General features: G+C 45.1%; 1 protein-coding gene across 1 annotated transcript in view; it reads left to right on the top strand.

Annotated features, from left to right (window-relative positions):
* LOC126457125 (inactive ubiquitin carboxyl-terminal hydrolase MINDY-4B) overlaps positions 1-24,703 on the top strand; it is a 496,867-nt gene that overhangs the window by 146,520 nt on the left and 325,644 nt on the right. Inside the window, exon 2 of the mRNA XM_050093182.1 lies at positions 7,063-7,204. Coding sequence (XP_049949139.1) covers positions 7,072-7,204 — 133 coding nt within the window. The 5' untranslated portion in view covers positions 7,063-7,071. The remainder of the gene's footprint in view (positions 1-7,062; positions 7,205-24,703) is intronic.

Raw genomic sequence — 24,703 nt, 5'->3', positions numbered from 1 at the left:
TGTTAAGTCCCATAGTGCTCAGAGCCATTTGAACCATTTTTACACTCCCGGGCGGCCGGCTGCTCAGCTTTAGTTGACGCAGTCGGCTCTCAGCCGTGTTACCGTGCGGGCGGGCTCGGCGCGCCGGGCAGTGCTCCGCAGGTGTTGTTGTTTACCCGCTAGCGCGCGGTCGCGTCGTTGTCTTCCCGTATAGTACCTGTACCGACCCGACATGGCATTCTCATATCGAAAAGCTACAATCAAACTAACGTTGAACGCATCGTACACGAGACCGAAGGCCCATGAAATTGAACGGTTTCTACGAGACATCATGCACATAGAACCACAAGAACTGATAGGAATTCATCTGTCTATTGTAACCAGCACAGTGTACCTCAAACTGATTGACGAAGCGGCCTGCGACAGATTACTCCAACGATCTGCAAACGGCTTTCGCTTCTGTCACGCAGACGGTAACGTGAGCGTGGTAGGTGTTGACCATGCTGGTCTGGGGGTGCGTACCGTGCGCATCTTTGAACTACCGTTCGAAGTCCCTGCCAACCTTGTCGTTGATGCGCTGCGGCCATACGGCACAGTTCTGAGCCACACAGAGGAGAAATGGAACACATTCGAAACGTACCCTGTCCTTAACGGGGTACGACAAGTGCGCATAGAACTTAAGAAGCACGTTCCATCGTATGTTTTCGTTGGTGGCTGCCGCGCAATTGTTATATATGATGGACAACCGAGGACCTGCTCGGGCTGCGGCCAGGAGGGCCATGTTAGAACTGAGTGTCTGCAGCGCCGCCTCGTTCAGGTGCCCCGCAATGAACTTCCCCAACGATCCACTATGACCTCTCTCCCGCTAACATATGTGGAGGCGGCACGACATGATGTGATGGATGATCAAAACCTGCTACCTCCTCAAGCCGCTGCCACCTCCGTTGGAGAGTCAGCGCCGTCGACGACGCCGCAGCCCAACGGTGCAGAGGTTCCTACAGCCTCCGCCCACCGCAGCGTCGTGGGCACCCAGCCACCGTCACTGTCGGGATCAGACACAGGGGTTCCTAGCGACCGAGACTGTGTCGAGCCCCGCCCTCCGGTGGATGTCGAATCTCGGACCCGAAAGCAAAAATCACCCAAGCGACACAAGAAGAGGCGATTGTCAGCTGACGAACAGGACAGGAATGTGAAGCCGGCGGAAGACATCGACTTCGTTGACTCGCCCACAATTGCAACGGACTCCAGTGGCATCATTCACCAGAAGGTGCCTGAAGACAAGGAACACTCTCCTAAATCTGGTGGCCCAGAAAACGAGGCGCACTGCGTCGACTCCCAAAATGTGGGCTCCTGTGATAGCGTCCAGCCCCCAATGACATCACAATCGTCTCTTGGTGATTGGGCAGACGATATGGAGGCAGATGATGCACAGCAAACATCGATATCTCCACCAGAGCCCATGGCTGACAATGAGCCCGGAGGGCTCTGCCAGTCAGGGACTCCTACGGCACAGTAATGCACAGCATGCAGGTGGATGGCTGTGTGGTGTGTGGTGTGTGAAATCACTGTGGGATTGCACCGGCACACTGCCTCCGCCTCTTGATATGTCTCAGTCATACCGTGTGGGAACAGTCAACGTAAATGGTGTCCACTCCACTGTCAAGACCCGCATGTTACACGACATGATCAGAGCGGCAGACTTGGACATTGCCCTTCTTCAGGAGGTCCGTCCCGAGCTGTGTTTAGACCTATATGGCTACACCACGTACAGCCTACCCGTAGGTGATGGCGCAGGAGGAACGGCCATCCTTCTCCGAGATGGCATAGACGCGACGGACGCGACGTACTTGCCGAACGGGCGAGGCATCGCACTCACACTTGGCGCAGTGCGCCTCATTAACGTCTACGCTCCCTCCGGTAATTCGCACCGTGGTGACAGGCATGTCTTCTATTCGGAGGAATTGGCCCCACTTTTGCAAGGAAATATGGACCATTACATAGTGGGCGGCGATTTTAACAGTGTTCTGCGGCCCGAGGACCAGATACCGCATTACGTCCCATGCCCCGCTCTACAAGCATTGATACGTGACCTCGCGCTCCACGACACATGGCTCTTGCATCATGGGACCCAGAGTGGATATACGCACTTTACCAGCCATTCTGCCAGTCGTCTGGACCGGATATACGTCTCGCGTGCGCTCCGCACAGCAACCCGTGATGCAGAACTCTGGCCGACGGCCTTCACGGACCATCTCGCGTACATCTGCACTGTCACCTTGCCCCGACAACTCACAAGACGCAGCAGGGGCCCGTGGACGCTGAACGTCTCCCTCCTTCGCGAGGAAGCGTGTCGGCGAGCAGTCACTGACACGTGGCGTCGATGTATCAGGCGCCTGCCTATGTATGCTTCCACGTTGCTGTGGTGGCTGGGATGTGTCAAACCTGCCCTCCGAAAGACCTTGATGGCCTACGGGCGTGACAGATCGAACTGGCAAAGGGCAACATCGGAATTTTACTATACAGCGTTACGTGAGCTGGCGACGCAACCGCCGTCTCCCGAACGTCAGATGTCCGTACAACGCATCAAAGCTCGTCTACTTCGCATCAGGACAGAGCAGCTAGACGGTGTCCGCATCCGTGCGCGAGTGCAAGACTGTATCCCCAACGAAACAGCGTCAGTGTATCACATTGTGCGCGAGAGGCGCCACCGCAAACGTCAGCTCATTACGGCGGTAAACACGGAGGACGGCGACGCGCAGTGACACAAGCGGATATCGCGCACACGTTCGCCAGACACTATGGGACCTTGTACATGGAAGATCCGCGGAATGTACGTGATTATGACGGGCTGTTGCACGATTTTCCCGCCCCTCGGGACGTGGCACCCGATGATAGTCTGCTGTTGCCCATTACACCCGACGAGCTGACATCGGCCTTGGCACGTGGAGCACCGAACAAGTCGCCTGGACCGGACGGTTTACCCCTGGAATTCTACCGCACTTTTTACCACCATATGGGTGACAAGTGGCTCCAAATGTTTCAAGACCTGATCCGCCCTGATTTCACTGTCCCCACAGAATTCACAGAAGGCATCTTGATCCCAGTTCCGAAACCGAATGGTGGTTGTAGGTGGCAGGATTTTCGCCCACTCACACTCCTCAACAACGACTACAAGATCTTCGCCCGTATCCTCCGCGCGCGTCTCCACACCGCTATCGGGAAAGCCATCCACACCGATCAGACATGTTTAGGTGGTGTCAGCAACATTCATACGGCGTTAGGAGCATACCGCGACGTAATTGCTTTGACGGCGGCCTGCAAAATACGAGGCGCCCTTGTCGCCGTAGATTTTGACCACGCATTCGACCGCGTCGATCACGGCTTCTTACGCGCAGTTTTGCATCGCATGGGCCTCTCTCCGGAGTCTGCACAGATGGTCATTCGACTGGTCCACGGAGCGCGCTCCCGCATGATGGTCAATGGTTATCAGTCTGGTCACATTGTTGTTGGACGGTCAGTGCGACAAGGGTGCCCCCTGTCGGGCATATTATTTGCTGCAGCACTTGAACCAGCTTTACATGGTCTACGGCAGCGATTAACTGGTATCTCCTTGCGGGACGTGACCTTTTGTTGTGGTGCATTCGCCGATGACGTGGTGTTCCTGGCCAGATCAGAGGATGAAATGCATATGGCGCTACAGTGGCTACGCCAGTACGGGGCGGTCGCTGGGAGCGTCATCAACGTGAAGAAGACAAAATACATGGATGTCGGAGGGGGGATTTCCCACACGACGGCGGTGCCCTTTGACAAGGTGCCCGTACTCAAGTGTTTAGGAGTGTAATTCTATAGCAATGTCCGCCGCACGGCGGCGGCTACGTACTGCCGGCTCCTACACCAGACACGTGCTCTGCTGCAGGACAACAAACTGCGTCGCTTGGATATGCTCCTCAGAACACGTTATGTCAACACCTATCTTGTCTCAAAACTGAACTATTTTGCGCATATCCTTCCCTTGACAGCTACGATGGCCGACAGATTTCAAGCAGCATATGGACATTTCGTAAGCACCGGTCTGGCTTTTAAAGTCCGATACGCCACCCTGACACTGCCGCAGCCGGCGGGCGGTATCGGTTTAATTCACGTATATAACCGTGCGCGATCGCTTTATCTCAACACTATGCGTCGCACGTGGACCTCTGCCCACGCCACTCTGACGGGCACCCTGATAGCGGAAGTGGCACCACACTCTCTGCATCCCCCGGTTTCTGTAGGACACATTTCACCGGCACTCACCCACATCAGAGACTTCTTTATTGACTTCAGCTACTTACGTTCAGAACTTCCGACGACACGGAAGCCCAGCACAAAAGACTATTATCGCCTCTATCAGCAGCGGCAACCTGTAAATACGGTCACCCACAGACACCCTGAAGTTGTCTGGAACACGGTGTGGCGAGCGGTACACACGCCTTTTCTACCTACGACGGTGCGTTCATTGTGGTACGTAGTTGTGAATGGGAAGTTCGCTACTCGTCAGAGGTTACATTCCATACATCTGACGGACGACCCCTTGTGTCCGACATGCTCAGTCGCTGACTCGGATGCACACCGTCTGACGTGTGCCGCGACCAGCGAGTGCTGGCTACTGACGCAGCGCATGCTGGCATTACTCTTGCGGCGATTGCCGGAGTCTATCTCCCCTGATGACGTATTGCGCCCCGACGTCGTATACTTTCCATCAACCAGAACGAACGCCGTTAACTGGCTAAAAGGCATGGCCGTTCACTACATATTTTGCGATGCTCCCAAAGGCACACTCGACTTTTGGTCCCTATTGATGACGACACATGCAGCTTTCAGCCGCCACCCGAAGTACAGAACTCGTTTCGCAAATTATTTAGGTTCATTATTTGCGGATCCTCCTGCTCACTGGGGCGTTCCGGGTATGAGACGCTGAAAATGAAGACGAATCCTGGAGCATATTGATCCTCTACGGACGGAATAGGGGGGAACCCCTTCCAACAGGCGAGAAGACGACTCGGACGCTCGGCTACGGCAGTTGTAGGATCTTTCTTTGTAATGAAACAAAATAAATCTATAATACAAAAAAAAATGTTGTAAAAATTAAATAAACAAATAAATAAAAAGAACAACATCGACAAACCCACTCCATCCTCTTCCTGATCCTTCGATCCTCGAACTCGAACACGTTGCTTGGGCGTGGCGGCGGGATGGCCAGGCTTCGGGTGTCGACCCCTGCCCTACCCGTCGTCCTGCTCCTGCAGCGGTTCATTAGGAGAAAAAAAAAAAAAAAAAAAAAAAAAAAAAAAAAAAAAAAAAAAAAAAGTAGACTGCTGGCTCATCAGACCCACATACACAATGGAGCTATAGTTGGAATCCTCTCCTGGTTCCCTTTTTTATTTCTTGCACGTCCGTTCCCTAGTTCTCGTCCTTTATAAGCAAGGCATCACTTTGCCACATGACGGTAGTCTGTCACACGACAGTGGGATCCATTAAAGTGCATGCGTATTTGTACTAACAACGCAGTACAGAGTCATAACTGGTCCTGTTAAGTTCATGTAGAGTGGCTTCCAGATGGAGTACACAAACGATGAATACGTCGATAAGTATTTGGTGCTTGGTGCATCCTACAGCCAAACTGCTGCTGTTGCTGCTCGTGCATATGTTGCACGGTACGCTCAAAGGCGCCATCCCGATAAGAATGTTTCTCGCTGCCTAGAGCAACGCCTTCGAGAGACCGGTAATGTTCGTCAGTGCTAGACGACAGACACAAACAGAGAACGGAATTCTTGAAAACATTCACCAAACACCTGAGTGAAGTGGTACTGCAAGACAGTTCCAGATGTCTCAAAGGCTGGTTGTTGTAGTGTTACAGCATGAAGAAGTACATCCATGTCATTACACGTTAACTCGACACCAGCGCCCATAAGACTGCATTCGACGAGTACAGTCTTATGAATGGCTTTTGCACCAAGTGGGAGATAACGAACATTTTATAAATAACGTGATATGGACTGGCGAATCTACCTTCAGTCGTGAAGGTATTTTCAACTTCCACTACAGCGATTATTGGTGTAACACAATTCATATGTCACCAGTGAACGTAGATTTCGGGCACGCTTTGGTATAGACCTCTGGCTGGGATCGTGGGATGAGTGCTTTTGAGCCCTTACCTATTGCCGGACACTCCTGTATCGTAGGCGTCTTTGCAGTTCTTTGTCTGCCGCAATAGAAAACTTCGCTTTGTTTTCGGCGACGGCTATGGTTTCAGCATAATAATGTTTCGCCACACTTGGAATGAACGTGCGTATCTATTTAAATGAAGGGTTTCCATGGAAATAGATTTTGTCGTGAAGGTGCAATGCTCCGGCCTCCACATTCCCCGGACCTTAATCCATTAGATTTTTATTTGTGGAGACACTTAAATGAACAGGTTTATAGTACTCCACCCATGGATGTAAAAGACCTAATGGCTACCGTGCATACCGGTTCGGCAACGTGGGATGCAGTTATGTTGACTGGGCCGAGCAAAGTACGATCCAGTGAGTGGGGAAGTGTTTGCAAATACAAGATGGGTTGCTTAACATCTTCTGTATACTGAACCTTGCTCATATGTGTGCGTACCGGCTCTTTGAAGATAAGCCTGGACGCCAAACGACACAGTGAAATTATTGTGCGTAGTATAATGTGCAACCTAGTGTGGCCTACCTATTGTGTTTTTTGTAGCTCATAGAGTGCAGACGATGCTTCTGTATCCACTATTATTTTCTATTGGTTTCATTTGTGTCATGCTGCCTGTTCCTGGCCACGCTGCACGCAGTTACAGTGTTACCAGAGCCTCGTTTATTAAGTCACATTTTTTATTAAACGTATTGGTGGGACTATGCTTTGCTAGATACGCTTTTGCCTTGGATTGGATGAGGAAACGCATGCCGACCGCTAAGTGCGGCACTTTTTCTTCGCCCTGTAGATATGGAAGGAACGGTAAGTTTGGCGAATATCCCAATCGTTAGATAGGTCTGCAGAGAATGAGTGCCGACACGGTGACGCATGTTCCAGCAGCCGCTGGACATGCAGCCGCCACATCCGCCGCCGCCAGTGCCGCCGGTTCCCGCGCGGCGGCCTCTGCTGAAGACAGCGCCCAGGCTGGGCGCCGTGGCCAGAGCGGTCACTGCCGCCAACAGTACGTCGCGATCCGTCGGGGGTGAGTATCGCCAGACGTTCTTGCTTCAGTAATTCATGTCCAAAGACGCCTTCGTCAACATTCGGATCTCAGATTCTGTTTTAATCGAATAATTTCCCATATTCGTAACAGGGCTATCTTCAAACACAGTGTTCACGTAGGTTAAGAACATGTTGTGGTGGTTCCTGGTCAAATGGTAATTACGACACGTTCGTAAATTTCGTAAAATGGCAGTAAATAACGAGACAGCATATTCCTGTTCTCTGTTATAGTAGGAAGTGTGTTTTAAAACCGTAACGGAATTTTGTAATTTCACGTGCTATGTTAGTCCGATTTTCGCGAATGTTTTCGTTGTAAACAAACACTATGCGATCAAAAGTATCAGGACACCTGGCTGAAAATGACTTACAAGTTTGTGGCGCCCTCTATCGGTAACGCTGCAATTCAACAGGGTGTTAGCCCACCCTTAAACTTGATGACAGCTTCCACTCTCGCAGGCATACGTTCAATCAGGTGCTCGAAGGTTTCTTGGTGAATGGTAGCCCATTCTTCACGGAGTGCTGCGCTGAGGAAAGGTACCGATGTCTGTCGGTGAGCCTGGCACGCAGTCGGCTTTCCAGAACATCCCAAAGGTGTTCTGAAGGTTCCGGACAGTACGCTGTGCAGGTCTGTCCATTACAGCGATGTTACTGTCGTGTAATCATTCCGCCACAGGCCGTGCATTATGAACAGGAGCTCGATCGTGTTGTAAGATGCAATCGCAATCTCCGAATTATTCTTCAACAGTGGGAAGCAAGAGGGTGCTTACAACATCCATGTAGTCCTGTGCTGTGATAGTGCCATGCAAAACAACAAGGGGTCCAAGCTCCCTCCATGAAAAACACGACCACACCATAACAGCGCCAACTCCGAATTTTACTGTTGGCAGTACACACGCTAGCAGATGACGTTCACCGGGCATTTACCGTACCCACACCCTACCATCGGATCGCCACATTGTGTACCGTCATTCGACACTCCACACTACGTTTTTCCACTGTTCCATCGTCCAATGTTTACGCTCCTTACACCAAGCCAGGCGTCGTTTGGCATTTACCGGCGTGATGTGAGCCTTACGAGTAGCCGCTCGACCATGAAATGCAAGTTTTCTCACCTCCCACTTAACTGTCATAGTACTTGCAGTGGATCCTGATGCAGTTTGGAATTCCTGTGTGATAGTCTACATAGATGTTTGCCTATTACACATACGCCTCTCTTCAACTGTTGGCACTCTCTGTCAGTCAGCAGATGAGGTCGGCCTGTACGCTTTTGTGCTGTACGTGCACCTTCATTTTTCCACTTCACTATCACATCGGGAACATTGGACCTAGGGATGTTTAGGAGTGTGGAAATCTCGCGTACAGACGTATGACACAAGTGACACCCAATCACCTGACCACATTCGAAGTCCGTGAGTTCCGTGGAGCGCCCCATTCTGCTCTCTCAGGATATGTAATGACTACAAAGGTCGCTTATGTGGAGTACCAGGCAGTAGGTAGCAGTACAATGCACCTGATATGAAATACGTATGTCTTTGGGGGTATCCGGATACTTTTGATCAAATAGTGTATCTGGAAAATATCTCTGCTGTGTTGGCTGTATCAGATATTTAGTCTTCTGTCAAACAGATTACATGTATTTTGGTAGTATCGGTGACTATTCATCTTGTATAAAAATAGATCAGAAAATTTGTATTAAATTTTAGTATAAAAACGAAATAAAGCGCAATAAAGTTATAGAAATGTTAAATATTGGATTTACGAGTAGTTAAGGCGTTTAGAAAGAGACCGTGAAGACATTAAAGATGACGAGCAACCTGTACGCCCCAGCACATGATCAGTCAATAAAATCGTGGAAAAAGTGAAACAACAGATTATGAACGAGGGGGGAATCTCAATCAAAAAAGTCGATGATGATGGTATACTGACTCATCCGTGAAATTTTTTCCGATGTTTTGGATATGAAATTTGTTTATTAACAAAGGAAATAAATTTGCGGTTAAGTCTGCGATCATCATGAATATTTTATGTATAAAGCTATCTAGATCGCTAAATAAAATGTCTTCATTCATTACAAAGTTTCGGTATCTGCCATTGTCAGATATCTGTAATTAAGATGATAGGAACATAAAGAGTGACACGCGTGTTATTTTGTATTTGCGAAGCAAGGTTCAGTGTCAGTTTCATTGCCGATACCTAATCGGGGCTTCAACTGACAACTGGTTCAAGAATTATACAGAGATATGAGTTCTAGTGGACAGCTGGCGCTAGTGTGGAGGACATTGCCTTCAGGATTCGTTTTCATTTTATTATTATTCTGTTTATCCGTTTCATTTACACTTATAAAATTTAGAATCGACTGTGTACATTTGTAATTTAAAGTAAATTTTTCTTCTTATAAGTACAATATAAGAACAATAATAAAATAAAAGGAATATGTGGAGGCGTCCACCACACCAGCACCATCTGTCGCTACAGCTTACATATTTATATAATTTTTGAACCCAATTTTAGTTGACGCCCCTATTAGGTATAGATTTAAATATTGACACTGAAGGTTTTTTTCGAAAATTTGGACTTTGATGTTTTATAACAAACGCCAGTCAATCTTTGCGCTCCTTCCATCTTAATTATGTCTATCTGATGATGACAGAAGTCGAAACGTCGTAATAAGAAAAGGAATTTCATTTATCGATCTAGACTGTTTAATTCACAAAATATGCAATGACTGACAACGAAACCTGTTCCTAAATTGTTGAATTTCGGACAAAAATAGTGCGAGTGCAAGTTGCCCAAGAGTCCTTAGATGAAGTCAACAGCGATGCAGAACTACTAAAACATGTCATAAAAGATGATTAAACGCGGATTGGCGAATATGATGACGAAACTGGAGCTCTGCCGTCCCAGTGGAAGCATTTTGATTCACCTCGACAAGTTAAGTCAAATGTGCAATGCGTTCTTCAGTTGTAAGCGCATAGCATACCATGACTTCTTGCCACAAGATCGAACGATGTATTGGGAGTACTGCTTACGACTTCAACGCTCTTGCTTGAAGAAATCCGAAAACAGGCCAGAATTTGTGACAAAAAAAATTAATAGCTTTTACAGTGCGATAATGTACCTGCCCTCAGTTCGTTGCTTGTTCGTGACTTTTTGGCTAAAAACAGTACCGCTCCATATTCGCCAGGCATGGCCCGATGTGATGTTTGTTGTTCCTAGAAGTAGAAAGAAACATTAAAGATCTGTCGCTTTACAAGCATAAACAAGATTAAAAACGCCTAGTCGAGAGAACTAAAAGCTGTCTCTAAGTTCCAAATCCAGAAGTGTTTCGGATGTTGGAAAAGGCTTTGGAATCGTTTTATAGTATCTAATGGTGACTATTTTGAAGGGGATGGCACTGAAGTAGACCAATAAATAAAAATACTTCCCAAAAAACAAAAATTCCCGCAACTTCTTATGTGCACCTCCCATACGCTGTGGTGGACACATATGACAAAGGACAGTGTGCCCAAACGAGACTCTCATAAGTATCCTTGCCTTCACGTGTAGTGCGCTGCCAATTGATTGAATGGGCGTGGAAAGGAACTGGCGCCGGTTGCTACTTTAACTAGAGAAAATTTTTACTTCTCATGAATTCTAAGAGTGAATAACATTTGTTTCCAAAAATAAAAGGTTATTTCTCAAATGTAGCGTGTTTGAACGAGGAAACTGTTAATTGATTTTACTTCCCCAAAAATGGATGAGTGAAGAAAGAGTAGAATTTAACTTTTCATACACGATGTTGGTAGCGACAGAACACAGGGTGGGATCGGGGGCAAATGTGGGAGGAAACAACTTTCGGATCATGCTTAAAGTTTCTGAATGAAAATATATTATTTGTGAACGATACTTGCCTTTACCCATTTCTATGAAGCGTGTTAGACAGATCACACAAGATAATTTTCGCGGATGATGCTGTAGTATACAGAGAAGTTGCAGCATTAGAAAATTGCAGCAAAATGCAGGAAGATCTGCAGCGGATAGGCACTTGGTGCAGGGAGTGGCAACTGACCCTTAACATAGACAAATGTAATGTATTGCGGATACATAGAAAGAAGGATCCTTTATTGTATGATTATATGATAGCGGAACAAACACTGGTAGCAGCTACTTCTGTAAAATATCTGGGAGTATGCGTACGGAACTATTTGAAGTGGAATGATCATATAAACTTAATTGTTGGTAAGGCGGGTGCCAGGTTGAGATTCATTGGGAGAGTCCTTAGAAAATGTAGTCCATCAACAAAGGAGGTGGCTTTCAAAACACTCGTTCGGCCTATACTTGAATATTGCTCATCACTGTGGGACCCGTACCAGGTAGGGTTGACAGAGGAGATAGAGAAGATCCAAAGAAGAGCGGCGCGTTTCGTCACAGGGTTATTTGGTAAGCGTGATAGCGTTACGGAGATGTTTAGCAACCTCAAATGGCAGACTCTTCAAGAGAGGCGCTCTGCATCGCGGTGTAGCTTGCTGGCCAGGTTTCGAAAGGGTGCGTTTCTGGATGAGGTATCGAATATATTGCTTCCCCCAACTAATATCTCCCGAGGAGATCACGAATGTAAAATTAGAGAGATTCGAGCGCGCACGGAGGCTTTCCGGCAGTCGTTCTTCCCGCGAACCATACGCGAGTGGAACAGGAAAGGGAGGTAATGACAGTGGCACGAAAAGTGCCCTCCACCACATACCGTTGGGTGGCTTGCGGAGTATAAATGTAGATGTAGATAAAGCGTTTATTTGAAATGTGTTCCAATGTCTAACAAAATTTATTGCAGTTTAGTAGAAATTCACCGCCGTCGCAAATGCAGTTTCAGTAATCAATATCATTAACACACTCTAGGTAAGAAGCTGTAGTTTGTATCTCACAGAAAAAGAACGTGTACACAGCTACAGTACTTCATTATGGTAAAGATCAAAATTGAATTGCAACAGTTAAAACTACATTAAAATATTAAATGAAAAAAGTAAAAAAAAATCTATTACCTCTTGGTATCATTGCGCAATCTTTCTGAAGAAGTTATTGTGTGCTCTGATGAGAATAGGACCGTTTATAATGTAACTAATTTGTGGCTCGTGATATGTAGATTTTCATATCCAAACACATAAAGCACATAAACATATGGCTACCTTGGCAGGTTATGAACGTGATCTGTGCAGCTGATCAATTAGTTACTGAATGCTAGATTTATGTGATACCTGATGGGTAAAATATGGGGGTGAGAGTTCCATTACGATGAGAGTATATGCCAGATATTGTAGTAAAGTGGCAACTCATGACGTAAGGAAATTTTTACACGTCATCACGTTTAGTCTATTCGGTAAGAGAACAGGCACAAACAGTACACCTCTATTCTTACAGGAATTCAACTTCCAAGTACAAATTAGTTTCAGAAATTAAAGTGTTAAATATTTGAATCTAAGCATGTAAGCGAGAAAAAGTTTAGGAAACGTTTGAAATAATGGTTAATGTTTGTTGAAAGTCGCTAAATGCTCTCATTATCATATACTAGGTGAATATAGTTGGGGATGAGTGCGCTCTGTCAGTTACGCTGCCTCAAAACAAACACACAGTTTCTACCATGTCACAGGCTCTCGCCTAATAGACCGGCAACCCTTTGGGCAGCTCCATCACGCGTGCCGCCACCACTGCCCCTGCACGCCTCAGCGTCACAAGTACGAGACGACGCCGCCGAGATCGGACAGTAGGAGACGAAACCGGCAGCGGGTGCCGCACAACAAGGAACATACTCGCGTCCGTGTGTCACGTGACAGAGAAATAGTTCCAACAGTATTGCGCCGCAGGCAGCTTTATAAGCCGGGGACAGGACGGCATCATGAGTCACGCTTCGAGAGTCTCTCCTGGTCTCTACATCCTATCAGATCCCATCAAACAGTGTTTGGGGATTAGCGCGTAGTAGAAATGCACTCTGTTTAGTAACGGTGGTTGTGCTACTCGCCTGGAAGTGGAGTTACAGATGTGTATAGTATCAGTCCTAGTCTTCTTCTTCCGGATGAAATGGAGCGAAGAGTGGGGGTGGTGGATGCTGTTGTGGCCCGAGGAGCTGATGCAAGTTATGACAGGATATTATACGTTTAAACTCGGTCAATAATTATAAAGATCCCCAAACACTGTGTCTTCTTCAAAAATTACATCCTCTCAATAAACCTGAGTGTTCCAATTTGGCTATGCTCTCCAGGCATTACGAGCAACAAACATACTTTGTAGCAGCTACGCTCACATTTTTCCATTTTCGCAAGAAGTCGCACCAGTCACGATGCGTGGGAACTGATTTCAAGCGGCTGATGCATGAGTGTCGATTTTTGTGTGAAATTTTAAACTGTAAACAATCATGTGCTGAATCATTCGTGCATGATGTAATAATTGTATACGTAGCCAATAAAGAAGTATGTGCACAGACACTGAAATTAACAAATCCTGCTCTCAGAGAAGTGTTAACACTGGAAAGAACTTTTGAAATGTCAGATAAACACAGCACTATTTTGAGGAAAGCACCGTATCTTCTGCAACACTGTTTAAAGTATCGAAAACAGCACAGAAACATTTTGGTGTAAGTGAGATAAATTCCATGTAGTGGCATTCCCATAAACGCCACAGACAGCATAAGCGGAACTCATAAAGTTCATCTTCGTCACACCACCCATTATTCAAACCCCGACATCCAAGGCCCAAACAACAATACAGAAGCTTCACATATCTGACTTACAGTCTTCATGTGGTCTCTCTACTGCCCAACCTCACTGTAACAACAGTATCGAGGGAGCCCAGATTGTAGAATCAGGAGTCGTGCAATTCTATGAGCTTGATTCCCTACGCACCGAATTTTCAGACTTACTTTCATCGGGCATATGATGTGCAAATAATTATGTAACTTACAGTACCTCATTACTTTGGAGCTAGAATAGTGCCTGCAGCATTTCGAACTGACCTCACAACTGACGGATCCAACCTTTGGTAGAGCCTCGTTAACTGCGCAGTCAACACAGCAGACTGCTGACTGAAGAGGCCTACGTGCGATTCCCAGCCGGGTTGGAGATTTTCTTTGCCCAGGGACTGGATGTTGTGTTGTCCTTGCATTGGTATCATTATAACTGACATTTTACTGCTGAATTGGCTGTATGGGGATGTTCCGAAAGCCAATAAACTAAAGAAAAACCGCTGGTAGTGTTACAAAATGAAGTGGCTCACTTTATGTTTGTATTGACCTTAAATCAACTATAAATTAACAATTAGATATTGAGGTCTATCCCATTTCGAGGCAGAAGAGATCATGTCAAGACTATTACGTGAACAGTACTTTTGTAAAACTGAGCTGTCTGAAACTTTGTGCCCTTTGTATGTGTCATGGCGACTGAGTCAAATTTGAGTTTTTTTATGATTTTTATTAAACTGTTTTTTACTTATTCTTTTATTGTCTGATGCCAGCTTCCACCCATTGCCCACGGTTTGTATACTGTCCCGTATCCACAACGGGCTGCAGTAGATGAAGAAATCAGAACGACGCTCGAGTGGGATTTAATCGAACCAGTAAAGAGGATGTTCCACGAGCTTAAACAGTTCATAAGGGTGTATTGTCACCTTGAATATCACTGTGGATTGACTATATAAAATTATTTGAAGATATAGTTAATCACCCGCCTCATTTATCAACATAGTACACTATGACAGAGGAAATGTTTCGCAGGAGGCCAAGAAATGAATGGTTCAGCAAGATTCCACCGATTCCCTATGACAGAAATCAGTGGAAGAAATGTTCAAAAAGGTGTCATCAATTTGACAGGCAAAAAATTTAGAAGAAGGCATAATTTCGAGATGAAATTGCCCACACCCCCTCCACCCAAATCTAGTGCTACAATTGATACGCAGGGTGTGGTTGTGTGTGCCGCTGGCATGGTGCCCATTGCTTTAGTTTTAGAATAGTAAGAAACGTTGGCTTACTTTCCTGTGTGCTGTTTCAGACATGGCCACTAGGGGTGGCCGGGGGTGGGGGGGGGGGGGGGGGTCACCCGGAGAGTGGCTGAATGGCTGTGCAATGACGAATAAATATGTGGAGTGGTCATTCATGAGCCGTCCCCTTGGGTACTATGGCTGAGTTGTCCCAGCAAATTTGGCAGGTCATAGGTGACGGATTCTAGTTGAAGCAGGAGAGAAACAGACGTGAGTAGCGAAATCGACCACATTAGGATGACCCTCATGGAGAAGAAATTAGTTCTTCAGATTTTTGAAAGTGGGACGTCTTTCCATGGGCAACTGCAATTATTGCAAGCTGGGGCTACACCTTACATCAATAGGACTAACGATACATTGTTGTTAGTGAAGGAAGGAGAATGTCAGCAGGCAGTTAGTGAATTGCAGGACAGTGTGAATACATGTTATAATTAGTGAGTCATTTGCAGCAGCATTCATGCAGGGAAATTTTATACTGGCAGAGCATATTAACCAGACAGAGAAAGTAGAGATATAATGAGACGGTGAAACGTAGAAGCCACAGTTTGTTAGGTTACCGCACCCTTTACCATGAATGCTAAGTAATCAGGAGTTCTCGGTAGATTCGATACCCGAGATTATGAAATGTTGATACAATATGGTGTCATTGGGTGAGCAGAAACAAGTGTTTTGCTTAAAGGACGTGGAAGTATTGCAGTTGCTGTATCGTCATGTTAGAGACTGTTTGGTACTCAGAATACAAATGAGCAAAACTTTATTTACGTAAATATCTTTAAGTGAATGGATTAGTTCGTGAATGATAATGTCCGCAGAATAATCTTTGTTTTATTTTAAGTTGTCAGATATGTTGAGTCGCCTGTATTCGAGAGAGGTCTGCTATACAGTTGGCTATTATGCATAATAAATGTTCCTTGGGTTGTAATTAGACTGTAATTTATAATTGTAGTTTCGCTGGTAAATTGCTTAAAGCCCACACAGCACATTCACAGAGCGTCCGCGGTACATTTCAAAGATCTGTCAAACAAAACAGGGTCAACATATGCAATAACGCCACATCGGCGACAACAGTACTGTTTCTGAGAACCGATTGTTGAGGTGCATTCCTGAGCGATTGGCTGTCACTCGTTTCACTTCGTGCGCACCAGAATGTTTATCCTTCTTCATGACACTGCACTCGCGTATGATCACGATTCTATCCACATTTTATCACACAAAAATCAACAAGATTTCAACTTGAAGTTCGTTGTTCTACTTGTTTAGGTTAATCTGCCTCTCATGGAAGTTCTGATTTAAAAGTTCCGTAAGTCATGACAACTGCAACAACTGAACCAAGCACCCCTGAGTCCTCACGAATTCGGTTCAGTGACCTGATATTTGGAGCAAGTAGCTCAGTGGCAGTCAATGCAAAATATATTGAGCACCGGACTCAACACTGATAGTCAGAAACGAAGTATGGGACTCTGAAGAAGGATCGGACTTAAGAGTGTACAACACATCACAGCAACCTCCATGACAAGTCCCACCTGTACCAAGCTAGGTGCAGCTTTAAACGCAAGCTAGACGGACTTCTAAACCAGTAATTATCATCATCCAAATATACTCCAAGTAAGAGTGGATTATTGAGTTCATTACTCTTGTTTATATGGCCAGAAAATAGTTATCTTAAGATTATCAGGGGAGAATCGTGAAATCTATATAAATACAAAACTTTCCCTTACGCTAAACTGTAATAATAATGTGCTTCGGTTGTAAGGAGATCTAATCACTATGAAAAAGGACCATGATTATACTCATAACTACTTAAAATTCAAAGATCATTCATGAGCTTCTGGGTACTTCAAAGGATAATTCTTAACTACTGCAGAGAATAATATTCAAATATGTGTCATATAATCTCAAAACCGAACATACCTGTTAATCGTACCGGAAAATCAGCGAAAAATAATTTATGCATTACACCAATATAAATATTCAGCTCAAACATTCAAACTGACAGTATGTTCTTAAAATAATGCACACTAATCCCACTAAGAATAACATTTCCTTAAGCCTTCATGAGGATGAACTTAGATCGATGATTATCCAGGTGCCCTAATAGTCATCTGCCACGATTGGAAATCCTTAAAATGATAAAATGTCCCATATGCCACTGTAGCCACTTTTTGTTCCCTTTGTCGAAGAGTGATGAGTGTGAATGACTTCTTACTACCACTTTCTCACCTGATTAATACCTTTGGATATTTACCAATTTCATCTCGAAATTATGCCTTCTTCTAAATGTTTTGCCTGTCAAATTGATGACACCTTTTTGAACATTTCTTCCACTGATTTCTGTCATAGGGAATCGGTGGAATCTTGTCGAACCATTCATTTCTTGGCCTCCTGCGAAACATTTCCTCTGTCATAGTGTACTATGTTGATAAATGAGGCGGGTGATTAACTATATCTTCAAATAATTTTATATAGTCAATCCATAGTGATATTCAAGGCGACGATACATCCTTACGAACTGCTTAAGCTCGTGGAACATCCTCTGTACTGGTCCGATTAAGTCCACTCGAGCATCGTTCTGATTTCTTCATCTACTGCTGCCCGTTGTGACTACGGGACAGTTTACAAACCATGGCAAATGGTTTTGTACGGAAATACATAAAAGTGATATGCATATCATCGTGTTATTCAAGGTTTTTCTTCACACACCTTCGCATATTGATTCAATAGGTTGAACAACTGCTCTTTCTGCTCGCCAGTAATGTTCTGTTCTACTTTTGGCGTGACACCAAGTACTTGGATTGATTTAACCAGAAGCGCTCTTGTCCTGCGATTTTCCTTTATAATGAAGTTTACCCGAAAACCTCGGCAGTACAGTCCGTGGTTATACTATCCGTGGCTACTGCCCATGATGAAATTGGATCTGGGAAATGATGGTGAGGAACCGGCTGCAGAAGAAGAAAATGTGCATGCTGATCTGCCACCAGTTGAAGGTGACAGTGAAGGTGCTACATTGTGCTACTGCTAAAGACTAATTTTTTGAATGCTGTAATTTATGACTGCAATTATCTGTCACCTTATTTATATCCTTTCATCGTAGCCATTTTTGTTACTGTTTTTGGTGAATAAGAAAAAAAAATGGTAACAGCTCACTGATCATGAAGGAAACTTTGCCCGTAGAGAAGCCAGTCTTTGTGTCCTTCTCACAGATAAACGCCCAGAATACATTCAACAATCAAGCATTCAATTATTAGACAGGTGCATGGTATCTCTAGGTTTTCTAGTTTCACTAACATCCATCCCTGTATTCTGACATTTCTCGTTTTCATGTCAACGGCTCAACGGCTCCAATAACCTTTCAGTACAGGAAAGGGAGATGGGTTTTCCAAATACTTTGTTGAAAAAACTGATCGAAATCACATTGACAGTCGCTCCTGTATCTAGAACAATAGCTACCAGAATATCCTCAGTACTGGCGCTAATCACAGATTTTGGTACCAACTACAGTAGCATCCGTTGTTACTCTGATTCACATCAGAGCAGATTTCCTCTCTAATGTCGGTCCTTCTATTATACCAAAAGAATTTTACATCTCTGTCACAGTCCCTATCCCTTCTCACGGTTGACTCTCTGGAGCTCGTGTTTGTCTAGCGGACATTGCTCAATTGGACGATTGCTATTGTTGACGACGAAATTATGTTAGACGAAGGATCTGAGCAGATGTCAGTGTTTGTCACAGATTGGAACCTGTTTCAATTAAATCGGGTGCTGTTTGATCTCGCAAGTGGCAAGGTAGTCTTATATACGTTGGTTCGTGGTGTTAAATTCGAGTTTGTGTATCATTACCTGGGCGATATAATAATTTTTAATAGAGACTGGGAGTAACATATGAGACACTTAAGAAGGGTCTTCGTACGCCTTATGAAGGTAGGACTGACGGTTAAATCGGATAGCGTAAAAATCCAGTTTGTTGGCATTTGGGTTCTGGAACGTTTTGTTTCTCCAGAACAAGTGAGGACTGGTTCTGGACTTACGTAGGCTGTTAGAGATTGTCCGCCGGCAAGGAACGCCAAGGAGATACTTTGTGGAAATTTGTTTCGAATTTCGCGCAGTTGGCTAGACCACGGTATGAATTACGTAAGAATGGTTGTAAATGTTAATGGGGTTAGAACCATACAAGTAGCATTTGAAGGATTAAAGGAGGCTAGCCTGACCTCCTCTCTTATCCACACCGGACTTAGATAAGGAATTTATGGTGAGAACTAATGCTTCCACGACAGTAGTTGGGCGGTGCTGTTTCAGGAGTAGCCAGAGGGGTGGCGCCAGACTCATATGTTTGAAGAGGGTTCTCCCCATTGGAGAAGAAGTATTCCGTTTATGAACTTCAAGCTGTGTCAATTCTGTTTGCTTTTGAAAAATTCCGGTTTAACCTGGACCACAAACCCGTTGAGCTGAGTGTTGGCACACCCTTGGTGCTCAGGCAGGACAGCTAGGTGCGCTACACGAAGTTCGGCTTTTCAGTTCGAGGTTTAGCACGTGAGGACGTCCGATGTCGTTGTGGACGGTGTGAGTCAGATGTTTATTCGGAAGAGAATGAGATGGTGGACGTGAGAAGAGTAATAAATCGCGAGGGGTAATTTCTATGTTGCGTGATTCCCGGCGCTATTTAAAGGGAGCGCCAAGCAGCAGGAGGGTGAATCCTTAAGGGATATTAAACAGAAGACACAACAATGAGAGGCGGCCAGGCCGTTGCACGATTACGAATGGTACGCTTTATTATAATACATGTGGCAGCAATCGGTCTTGGATTGTGCTGCTCATAGAAATAATGCCTACGTTGTTCGCCTATTACCACAAATCACCAGTGAGAATTCTCTCAGGGAAGCAACTGGAGAAGGCACCCGAATTCAATTGGAATAGAGGATCGTAAGTATCTCAAAAAATCTGTCAAGGTGAGTACAGCGGACGCGAAGGTGATGGGAAAACTGTTGCCACATTTTAAGGGGCGCATGACATTGGCCGATTTGAGACCACGGTCAAGGTCTTAATTGAAGTTTTGACAATGGTAATGGAATATGGTGCGTATTTCGTAGTTTAAACCAGTCTAAGATCAGCAAGAAATACCATAACTGTGGCTATTGTAACGTGCGTTGGGTTGGGGGTTGCGCAGATTTGGGTCTATTTTAAAGAAATTATTGACGACATAAATATTTCCATACTGTTGTATCCACGGACCCAACCAACCAACCAAACAACTCGCGCACGCGCGCCCTGACCGTGACATCGCTGGCCACAGTTCCTGTCGCGGCCGTCGGCGTCTCAGGGCGTTACCGCCGACGGAAGAGGTCGCGCCACGGCTGAGCTCCGGTCCGCAGCGCCCTCTGCCTTTTGCATATATGTAGGAGCGCCGGCCCCGAGACGGAGAGTCTATTGTCGATTGCCTATTGCTAGCCTTTGCTGTGTGATATTTGCTATTGTATTGGACTAGGCTCAGTACACGGATTACTCTTGGATATTACTTGGACTTGTATTGCCGGTGCACGTTTCGTCAGAAATGAAGATAAGTTATCCCTTCATTCTAGCTGGCGCAATTCTTGCCATTAATTATTTTTCGGCCAACAGACCTAGCTACATCCTGGTCACTACCCACGCTTTATACAATTTGTGGTGGCTGCCCCAAAATTTCCGCCGAGGACCTTGAGTTTGGGAGCCGTTACAAAACATACAAATTGACATGAACAGAATGATTAACAATAATAAGAAATCAATGTTATACATCCCGGATCTAACTCGTGTGTAATTTAGGCATCAGACAATAACAGAATAAGTAAAAAACGCTATAATAAAAATAGTAAACACAATTCAACTTTGATTCAGCCCCAGTGACACGAAGGGGGTACCAAGGCGGAATAACAAATGAATGGAATGTACATAATTTCTGCCCTACAGGCACACACGACTTTACAACTGACTCAATATAGTACGATATACGAGTGAAAGCACCATAGAATCTATCTGTTCTACCATGGGCGCCCACCAGCTACTTACTACTACTACTACTACTACAGACAACACAGATATCAAACTGCCTCTCCAACAAACAACAGCAGCAACAAAATTCTAATAAATTATAGTTACATACTACAATATTTGATACACACTCAGCGCGATAAAAAACAATGTACAGAGCTCTCTCTATTTACAGCTGTAGCGCTCGCCCCTCTAACGCAATGCGCCAGTCTGCCCTCATGACCACGCTGTGCAATATTGCGAGAGTAATAAACACGTCATACTGAAAACACATACATCAGCCACTTCACTGTACACAGTACCTGCCGTAAAACACTCTGAATCTGACGACTTGTCAGCTGCCTATGAATCACTGCCGGCCACTAAGGACATTTTTAGTGTTCCATATCTACATTAGTCACAAAGCCACTCTTATCTGTATCTAGCTGTGATTTCTGTCTCCTCTGGCTACTGGTAAAAGACAATTACTGCCCTCTAGGTAAACGATGTCCACAAAAGTTCGTCCCTACGCCAAGTCGACTGTTGATTCCACAGATTGCTCAGCTCCATGGCAAACCAGGTCCCTGCCGACGCCATTTTGGCTGCTGGCCATCTACCAGTTTCTCCAGCTTCCACTGCAGATCACTGCGACAGCTTAGGCCTGGCGCATCTCATCCAAAATAGGCCAGCACCTTGTACAAGGCCAGCACTGCCCCATGACTCGTCCGCCGGTAGCCACTGCGGCTTTTAGTAAAGGCCGAAGTTGGTATTGCCGCGTCTTCTGGTCTACTGTCCACCCCCTCCAGGTTCAGCCAGCTTCCATCTCAGCCAACATCCCAAGTCCTGTCCAGCACTGATGCACTGCAGGCTCCCAGGATATGTTCACAGTTCCAAGCGGAGAAGGTGACTTCCACCGTGTCATGACATACCAGCTCGTCTCAGACCAGGGCTAGCTGCAGCTCAAATGCCACCAACCGCACCTTCTGGCCAAACTACTGATGCCAGAGGATTTGTGTCACGGATGGCTGGGAAGGCAGTAAGAATAACATGTTGCGAATTTCAAATTGATGCGCAACTCCTCTGTCCATCCTCCACCCCTCCCCACCTTCGACTGAATAGGTCGTCACCTCTCAGCAGAAGAGTGAAGGGACATACTGGAAACAACGCTACAGTTACAACGCTAAGAATATCCGACAAACATGACAAGCCATGGCAGTGACACGACATCCCAACACACAAACAAAAATAATGTGGTGATTAAAAACAACTGGAATTGATCTTGCCTTCCATGTACTGCACAGCAACCAGAAAACACCCCATGCAGGGACCAACAAAGAAAAAAATTCCTACCAGCCAATAACTGAACAGTCTACTAGCATAGAAAACAACCAGTTCCTCTTGCACATTAACAAGGATATAAAAACAACCAAACAACTAAAAAAGGGTTCGATTCCCGGCGGGGTCAGGGATTTTCTCTGCCTCGTGATGGCTGGGTGTTGTGTGCTGTCCTTAGGTTAGTTAGGTTTAAGTAGTTCTAAGTTCTAGGGGACTGATGACCATAGATGTTAAGTCCCATAGTGCTCAGAGCCAAACAACTAAAAAACTGATTACAACTTCCATCTCCTCTGTCTTATCTTGCAGTTGACTCATCGCCTGCCTCTCTTCTCCTGCTTTCACTAACGACAACAAATGATTAACCCTGCTGACAGAATTCTTAGCACAAGCTTTCAACTAACGCAGTTGCCCAAGTGACGGTGTCTCACTTACGAAAAATTTGTGTACTAATGCGACCTCCATGATGGTTCAAATGGCTCTGAGCACTATGGGACTTAACTTCTGAGGTCAACAGTCCCCTAGAAATTAGAACTACTTAAATCTAACTAAACTAAGGACATCACACACATCCATGCCCGAGGCAGGATTCCAACCTGCGACCGTAGCTTCAGATTGCTTGACCAACGAAAGGTACCTAACGGCTTGAAAAAAAGCGCAGGTCATTCCAATTTTTAAGAAAGGTCGTAAGACAGATCCACACAATTATAGACCTATGTCGTTGACGTCAATCTGTTGTAGAATTATGGAACATGTTTTATGGTCAAGAATTATGACTTTTTGGAAAATGACAACATATTGCTTCCCCCCACATACATCTCGCGTATTGACCATGAGGAGAAAATTCGAGAAATTAGGGCCAATACAGAGGCTTACCGACAATCATTCTTCCCACGCACTATTCGCGAGTGTAACAAGGTTGGAGGGATCAGATAGTGGTACCGAAAGTACCCTCCTCTACACACCACTAGGTGGTTTGCGGGGTATGATGTAGATGTAGACGTACTGTTCTCAGACTAAGCCTGTGAGCACCATGGTGGGACAACGCACAACGACACTCTGCTACCAATTGTAGCACTGGATTTGGGTGTAGTAGAGTCTGCGCTGGGGTTGTGCAGGTGTGGACTTAATTTACAAAAATATTTATGAACGACATATATATTTACACAAAAACAATATGACATGATCAGAATGGGAAATAATAAGGTACCTGGAAATGCACGGCTTTGTATGACACACAGCCAAGAGATATGACATCATAAACATTAGGATCGTTTTGACTTTTTCATTAGTCTACAGGCGAATAAAACTAAACTAACAAACTCACATAACGGGGTTTTTGCATCCTCAATCATAAAGGATTTTTCATGATAAATGTCAAATACTTAACACACATTAACTCGTTTCTAAAATAATCAGATGTTTGGAGCTGTTTTATAGATGCGAGTTCAATTTTGCAAATCGGGCATAGAGTTAAGAAATATAAGAGGCACGTAAGCCGTTTTCGTATTGTTCTGATGCCGCTAAGACTATACCAGCAACAGTTGGATGGTGAAATGACTGGTGCAAAATCTTTAACTCTTTTGGTTTCTTAAACCACTGCTTTTTGCTATGCTTGTCACCTTTTCAACTATCCTAGGAGCAGATAAAATAGAGTGAATCACCTTAAACTTGCATCGCAAATATGCGTAAATGGACAGTGCTATGGCTGTGCACTTTTCACGGAATGAATTGATAGTCATGGACTCATGTTGTTAACCAACAATCGGATTGTAATAATACTTAGAAAGTGTATTTTTGTGCAAACTTACGCTTTTTTAAATGGAACAATGCCTATTGACATTAACAGACTAAAATTAGGGTAAATTAGAATGCCAGTGGTGTTTATTGCAGGATTATAGTGCAAGTCGTTTACGAGACATCGTTTCTTAAAAAGTTTCCTTCCCAACAGTTGTTTTTGGTATTCGACCAGCGGTGTTGCTAGATAAGATGTATGTTTGCTTACAGTGTGCTTGTCTGTTCCTTGAGTACATTGCGACTTGCTAGCCAGTTATTGTGTGACAGTCCAAGCAGTGGGTAGTGAGTGGACTATGGGAGTTAGCAATGCAGAAAAAGCCGACATGCTCATGGTGTATGGAGAGTGTAGAAC

This window comes from Schistocerca serialis, chromosome 2, assembly GCF_023864345.2.
Source record: "Schistocerca serialis cubense isolate TAMUIC-IGC-003099 chromosome 2, iqSchSeri2.2, whole genome shotgun sequence".
NCBI lineage: Eukaryota > Metazoa > Arthropoda > Insecta > Orthoptera > Acrididae > Schistocerca > Schistocerca serialis.
This window is presented reverse-complemented; position numbering and strand designations above follow the sequence as displayed.